At 40.4% G+C, this 7666-nt stretch overlaps 2 protein-coding genes across 2 annotated transcripts; one reads left to right on the top strand and one right to left on the bottom strand.

Annotated features, from left to right (window-relative positions):
* Window positions 1-4736: 4736 nt before the first annotated feature.
* Window positions 4737-5661, bottom strand: CG12438 (uncharacterized protein). The gene has a single exon (NM_135405.3). The coding sequence runs from the start codon at window positions 5544-5546 to the stop codon at window positions 4821-4823; it is 726 nt and encodes a 241-aa protein (NP_609249.1). The 5' UTR covers window positions 5547-5661; the 3' UTR covers window positions 4737-4820.
* A 162-nt stretch (window positions 5662-5823) lies between these two features.
* Window positions 5824-6231, top strand: CG45307 (uncharacterized protein). Its single transcript, NM_001298832.1, has one exon. The coding sequence runs from the start codon at window positions 5979-5981 to the stop codon at window positions 6057-6059; it is 81 nt and encodes a 26-aa protein (NP_001285761.1). The 5' UTR covers window positions 5824-5978; the 3' UTR covers window positions 6060-6231.
* Window positions 6232-7666: the final 1435 nt, after the last annotated feature.

The raw sequence follows: 7666 nt of genomic DNA, 5'->3' as shown, positions 1-7666 counted from the left end.
GCGTTCATGTGGTTGAGCCAAAAAAACTTGGGTTAGCTCTGAAATTCCTCTTAATTTGGCAGTACCAAAAAGCCAGCATCATTTATTTCAATCATTTATCAAAACGCTCGGTCCAAAAAGAGAAACCTGCAAAAAAAAAATATCGAATTTCAGGCTTTCAACACGACCGGCTAATGAGCCAAATTCCTGTTGTTGTTCCATGGAAGCCAATGAGTCAAAATTTATCTTTGGAGGATGGCGGCCAGACAAGTTGACAGGCCCAACCTCAAAGTCCGAAAGTTGGTGCGGCGTGTAGATGTTGGGGGGACAGAGTTAAGTGCGCAGATTCATTAATTTACATTAAAATGTAATTAGCGGTCAAATAAGTGGCAGGAAAATACTGAAACCGCAAAATATGCGAGCTGCCATTAAAGAAGGGAGCAACAAAAAAAAAAAAAAAAAACACACAAAACCAATTGAAATGCAATTTAAAAATATTTATTTTATTGCTTAACGTTACTCAGCGAGTACAGCGATAATAAATATTCATATTTTATTGTGTCATAAGAGAATTAATATCCATACCTACGCCACTTTTGGCCCAAATAAAAATGGTTTCTCTAATTGAATTTGCCGTCTGTCATTTACAAAACGCAAGACCTTAATTCGTTTGGTTTCTTCCAGATCTCATTAGTGGTACTTTACCAGAATTTGTTTAGTTAAACATAATACATGATGCATGGCCTGTTCATTGTAAACGTTTATAACTATAAGCTATTGATACTCTTTTTAGAGAAGTTTCACCACTAAGCTAAAATTTAGTTTAATGAACAGCAAAACAAGTCTTATCTATTAAAAAATCATGCTTTATTAAACCTAAAAAGTATTTGATTTGAGATTTCAGATATTTTTTAAAAATATTTCGATAAATTTAGAATTTTGAAAGGACTTGTCATAAGTTTATACTTTTGGCAAGGGCATTAGCAAGGAAATTTCGCGCTTGTTAACTACTTCCGCTAAGAAAATGCCTGCCTTGTTGTAGGTGCTGGCCACCCTCGAATAAGTATGAACAAGGCATTATGCCTTCCCGCTTATTTTCATTTTTTTCCTTTTTTTTTGGCTTGTTAACAAATTTTATGCATTTCTTAACTTTCGGAGGCGAGTTAACGAGTCCCGTGCTCTGGAATCCAACTTGCTTATTATTATTTGCGGCGATTCTTTGGCTCGGAATTTTCTCGGGGAAAACGCATGTGACGGTGGAGGGCGGGAAAATGGCGGGGATGTGGCCTGCATTGTGGTTATCATACTTTAACAAGTTTTCAAAGAGCATGAAATTTTCTTTGGTCGACGAGTCCCCCAGTCTGGACTTAAAAATGCAACTTGGGCGCAAAAATGCAGAATGCAGAATGCAAAATGCTCAAAATGCTGCGTGCAGCAAACTTTTTATCATGGCGGCCGGCAAAAAAAAAATCTCATGCAAAATATGGCATTAAAAGCAACCCGCCGCCAACTGCGAAGAATTGCGATCGGGAAGCTGCTTCTCAGCACTGCAGGTGCATTGTCCGAGTGCGGTCGCATTTCGTTAATTTCTGAGACCTGGCCAAAGAAGGACCAAGGACCAAAGGACCAAAGGAATGCCCAAGAAAGCCAGTTGTTGTGGGCATGGTGGCGGCATAGAAAACGAAAATGAATTCATAATTAGATGACACCATCCGTGCGTAAATAATAATTTTTGCCAGTTTTTCCTTGTGCTTACGCGGCTCACCCTGCTAGTTAGTTAAAACGCGCGAATGAGTTTTCTTGAGTTTTCCCGCCGCTTTTCCATTGTCAGCGAAAAACCCAGCTTCTGCCGAAGTTTTATATTTAGCCAGCCCAGCCGGCGGCTCCACGGGTGGAGGCTGAGCAAGTTTTTATCCAATCGCTGCTCTGGAATACCCTGCCACACGCTCATTTGGATCGGGTATATCCGAAAAGCTATAGTTAAAAAAAATCTGAGCATTAAAATCATAAGTTGTTGCTGAACGGTTTTGCCAAATAATCACTTTCGATTCTAACAAAATATTATAGAAATAAGAATGAAAGTAAGCTTTGCCTTAATTTAAAATATTATTATGGCATTATGATTATAAAAGTTGTTTTACCTAGGAAACTCATAGTTCGCTAGAAGCCAGGATAAGGTGCTGCCATTTCGCTTTTTGGCCAAGTTAGCACTGCCATTGGTATCAGCTCACCGGCATCTTCTTCGCTCCTAGTTCGGCTGCTCATCTCATCTCTCCTTGGAGCCCGGCTCTATTTTGCCGGGTTCTGTTCCGTTTGTTTCTTTATCGCGCATTTGCCAAGTGGCAAAGTTTTCTCGTTATAAGTTTTGTAGCCTTTGTGTGTCTCCCGCGCAGCTCGCAGCTTTTTGCTTTTTAGCGAGCCGAACGCGATGCGAGCAAACTTTCGATATTCCTTGAAAAGTTTATGGCCCAGCGTCGAAGCAGTCGCGAATTGCCGAAAAAAAAAATACAAATAATGGCGGGGGGTTACTCCCCCACTGCCCACTGCTGCTGTACCAACCCAATTGAGAGTTGGCAAACAAAAAAATTATATTATTTTATTGTTGTTTGGCTGGCGCATAACTTTATGCCAAACACTTCGCTCTCTGTGCGATTCGCATTATCCCAGCGAAAGTTTTTCCGAACTGGAATCGGAGTTGGGCAAATCGAGGCAGTGGGTCCTCCATAAGTTTTGGCTCCATTTGCTAGCGTATTTTGGAAAAGTCGCAGCCAGAATCAGCAGCAGTCTCGTGACAGATAAGGAAAACTATTTCCATATTCATATGCAACTGGCAAGTGCACTTTAAACTCTTGCAAATGAGCAGCTTGGCTCAATGCAGTTTCTTATTTGGATTGACAAAAGTTTTTTTTCTCGTCTACCGATAAATGTAAACGAAAGGCGTTGGAATTAAATAAATTTTAAATTAAATTTTATTCTTTTATGACATATGTATAATGGTATTATTTCATTTTCATATGGTGCATGATTCTACTCATTTATTGAAGTATTTTACTATTTTTGAAAGGTAGAGGGAAAACGGAGAATCTGTTTCACTAATTCAATTTTAGTAAAAAAAATACACATATTTTTATTAAAAGTGTTCGTAAACAATATTCATCTCATTATTGTATGCGCTACGGTCGACTGAATTTTGTATGGCCTTAATGGATCTTCCTGCCGTTGACCAAAAGCGGATGCAGTGCATCAGCCATGAGCTGATTTCGAGCATATTGTCGGTGCTTCGGGCCGACCAGCCATATGTTTGTAATTGCAAATTAAAATGGAATTTTTGTCACATGGCCAGCAATTAATATGCAATCGGCGATAAATAATAAACAATAATTAAGAACTTATTATGGCCAGCAGTGTGTGGTGGCTGAGAGTGGGGATTGTGGAGTGAGTAGTGTAAGTGGGTGTGGGAGATTTATGCAGGAACTAATTTTCAAGGTCATTAGAATGCTCACCCAAGTGGGCTGTGGCTGGCGGGAAAGAGGCTAGGAACCACTGACACTGAGCATCCTATTGTTTGGCTAATGCTTATTGATAATCGCAGACAATGGACTAGCCCACTGTCATTGTTGTTCGAGCGTAACCCATAAATACTCGTACTCAGGGGCAGTCAAAACAATCGTGTTGGAAAGGGGTCTTATAATAAGGGGAATCTGTCGCCTTAGTGGAGACAATAAACAAGGCAAATCAACGCAATCGATAGGCACTTTGATTTTGGTAGTCACTCTAACCCAATGCCACGCCCACAGCGGTGTACGCCTATCGCCGGGATGACAACTACACATTTATTGTCCTATTTCGGTTATGGTGAGGGGGTGTGGGTGGTCGGTTGTGCAGCAAATGGCATAACTTCCGCTTTCGCTTGACTGCTGCAAAATTCACGGAAATTATCAATAAATATGCGAGGCCCGACCCGTAAAATGAATGAAACTGGCAAATTTTTCGCCATATCTCACTGGCTGATTTTTATGTGCAGCACGGCGCACACAATCCAATGTCCTGTGCCATCCAATGTCCAGTTTTGTGCTCCCCATAACGGAAGCATCATTATCATAAATTATCATTTTGTAGGAATTGCATCCGCTGCGAGCCAGAAAAACCGAGCAATAACAACAGAAACGACGACAATTTCAATTGCCGGCATCTCTTCCTCAATATCGCCCCATCCTTTTTTTGGTCCACCCCAACATCATCATCCGTCTCGCTCCCACACCGCTACTCTGCTCGCACATTCGAATGGCCAAATACTATTCTAGTTTAATTTATGGCCGACCGTTGTGACCATGATTCCATAATTTCGGGTTTTTTTGCCACATGAAAATCTGCTTCATGTTCAACAATTTAATGCGACTTTTAATTGATTTCGGATTACCGAAAAGTTAAATGTAAATGTAATCAATTATTCAATAGTTTAAGATTTGTAGTTATTGGACACAAGTGAAACATTGCTGTAATGCTCGTATTGTTTTATTCTCAGAGATTTCATTTTAAGATCAGCTCTCAAGTCACGTAATCGCATTGCACCAGGAACGTGATTGAGGCTATATACTCATCAGTTTCTGATCCGATGATGAATGACACCATTTCAAGATCGCTTTCAAAATGAATACCAACACGTCATGCTTATCGAAAAGGAGTTACCTAAATACGAGTTCCAGTTAGTATTGTCTGTAAAGTTTTTGTGTTTAAAAAAAAGTCGAATATCCATTATTAAAAAGAGTGCATGAGATTTAATTATTAGAAAATCAGACATTTTAGCTTACACAGAGGATACATCAAAAACTTTTACGATATTAGTCATATTCGTCATAGGGGGTTGAAGTGGTCGCTGTAGCGGAGTGATCGGCGTTTCCCTTGATATATATGATGGAAATGCGACTGCCGATCAGGAAGAGTATATAGGCGATATAGAGCACTATGGCGACCAAGATGGTGTCATCTCTGACCAGGTACTCGAAGCTGATGTAGGTGATCAACACGTGGGAGATGACCAAAATAACTACACTGACAAGGAAGACACCGATAGCCACATCCTGCCAATACCTCCACGCTAGCAGGATATTCATAAGTTCAATACAGAATGCCAGAACGAATAGCATTCCTCCCACAACGGCCAGTTTGAAGGGGTTCATATAAAATCCAGTGCTAATTAGAACGGCACAAATGAGCAGCGTGATACCGAGGAAAAGCAGTGCCGTGGCCATCGTCACAATGGAGCAAACCAGACGCCAGTTCATTAGAAAACTTCCTGCCCCGAGTGTCATAAATTCGTAGCAAACGGCGATGACGATATAGTTCCAGGGCCTCCAGTACTTCAGCGGCTCAATCAAATGGATGCAGACGAGCAGCACGAAGCCCACGAAAAAGCAGGCGATGGTGTATATGAGGGCATCATCTCCAAACAGACACAGGATCATCCATTGCGGAATGGCGGCCAGCAAACAGATGCCCAAAATGAGCAGGGTCCATGTTACAAACTTGACCAGCGCTATGCCATTCTCGTTCTCATTGCTCGCCATTTTCGATCAACAAACCCAAGGACTTGCATGTAGAAATTTGGTACATAATTATAAAAAAGATTACTAAAATTCAATTGGTCCTAAAAACATTTGAGATAAAGTTCGAAACAACTGAGATGGCCGTACATGAAACTTGGGAATTTTCTTATTTTATTTAATCCAAATGAATTTTTGGAAAACGACTGGGGCATCATTTTCCTTATAAGGGCGCTGCTCAATTCAATCGTTCTATCCAATTTGGCAGCCTCGCCGACCAAATCTAATATGTGGCAGCCGCAAAAGTGCCGACTCTGCCACACCTCTTGAGGGCTTATTCTTCATCGTTTTTGGGCCATCAAATTGAGGCCCTCTCATCCTCTTTCGGAGAAGAAAACAAAAAATGAAATCAGAGAGCCGAAGCCCGAGAAACGTTACATAAATGAGAAAAAAAAAATGTCGCATAAGCCGGCGCAGGACATACTGCAAGGACACTTGAGGCTCAGCAGCGGCCGAAAGTCCTTTGAAGTTGGATAAAAACTCGAGTCCCGTGGGTGGGCCAGTATGTCGCCAAGGAAATACAAAAAAACACAGATCGCTGACGAGTGGAGTGTGGGGGAAAAATCAATCTGCGACTGCCAATGGTAAGGATATGAGAGTCTCTATAATACTATACAATAACAACTACCAATGAGCGACCGGGAAAACTACAGTCGCTGTCAAAATAATAAGTTCTCCATTGATAATTATTCTAGCCCCAACAATGTAAACTTTTAACTTTTAAATTATGTCCTTTATGTTGTGTCCCAAAAGCGACATTCCTCAATTCGATTTTAAACATTTTTAAAATACTTTAATTTTATCTCCGCAACTGCACACACATATATGGGCAGCATAATGAAATAAAAATAAGAGGAAATGTTTGGCTGGGAAATTGAATTGAAAATGACCACATTGAAACACACACGAATCGAAAGCTGGAAAAAACCAATCAAATACAGGCAGGCTGCACCAACTGGTCCTGGGCGACTTCACCTGTCGCTGATTTCGTTCTTAATTTTAATTGAAATTTGTACAATATCATTTTTCCCTCTCCGCTATTGTTGCCGGCGTGCTTCTTTTCGTATAATTACAAGCGATTAAAATCTGTGGAAATTTATTAAATTCCATAAATCAGCACTGGCATGACCCATCCCCGCGTTCGTTCGTCGGACATTCCCTTGACAATTATAAATTGTGCGTTCGTTGCCAGGCGCAGTAAACTCCCTCGCCAAAAAAAGGACGAAATTGCTTAACCACAAAATGTCACTTCACCCGTTTGGCCCGCCTGACTGACAATGGCCGTTTTTTAACGTTCCTGATTATGTAATTATCTGGGTTCGGGTCCTGCGTACCTTCATCCAGCTTCATCCACCCAAATAAAAATATGCGGCCACCCCATCACGACAGTTAAGATCGCACATCTCTTTATCGCGCAGTTACTGCGGCAACCTGTTTACATCGGTGTGACAAGGAGACCACAAATCCATATGCCAATTAGTGGTTTTAGGCCAACTGATTTCATTGTCCGATATACCTTTGTTTACAGGGTCACAGAAACAGAAAACAATCAAATTCAAAAGAAGTATACAGTGTAGTTATAGAAGGGTGTAGAAACACATTCAAATCAGAGAACCAAAATAAATACTCAAAAACATACTACCGTACCGATATTTCACAATCAATAAATATACATTACACAATATTACCTCGAACAATTATTGCTAACATTCATCACGACAAATTGCAATGCCCGGCAATTGAGACCCGCAAAAAACATGAAAATCAAATAATACTACAAAAAAAAAAAAGGAAAACCGACCACAGACAGCAGTTAAATGATGCTACTTGGTCGATAAGAACGAAAAAACATCCTCCTCCAAAATCAGTACGACCCCAAGAGCGTTATTTGTTTTGTGCGTTGTCCAAAACAATTTCCTTCCTTAATCACAAGCCATCTGAGAGGGGGAAAGCAGCCAAAAATGCATTTGTCTGACCAAGGGTCGAAAAAAATACGGAGGAGAAATATATATATATATCTCGAAAAACACTTGCAAAAATTTATCTCAATTTATAATAAATAAGATGTATTGAACTCATATAAA

The sequence above is a fragment of the Drosophila melanogaster genome, chromosome 2L (genome assembly GCF_000001215.4).
Source record: "Drosophila melanogaster chromosome 2L".
Classification (NCBI taxonomy): Eukaryota; Metazoa; Arthropoda; class Insecta; order Diptera; family Drosophilidae; genus Drosophila; species Drosophila melanogaster.
The sequence above is the reverse complement of the archived record's forward strand: the minus strand, read 5'-3'. Positions and strand labels throughout refer to the sequence as shown.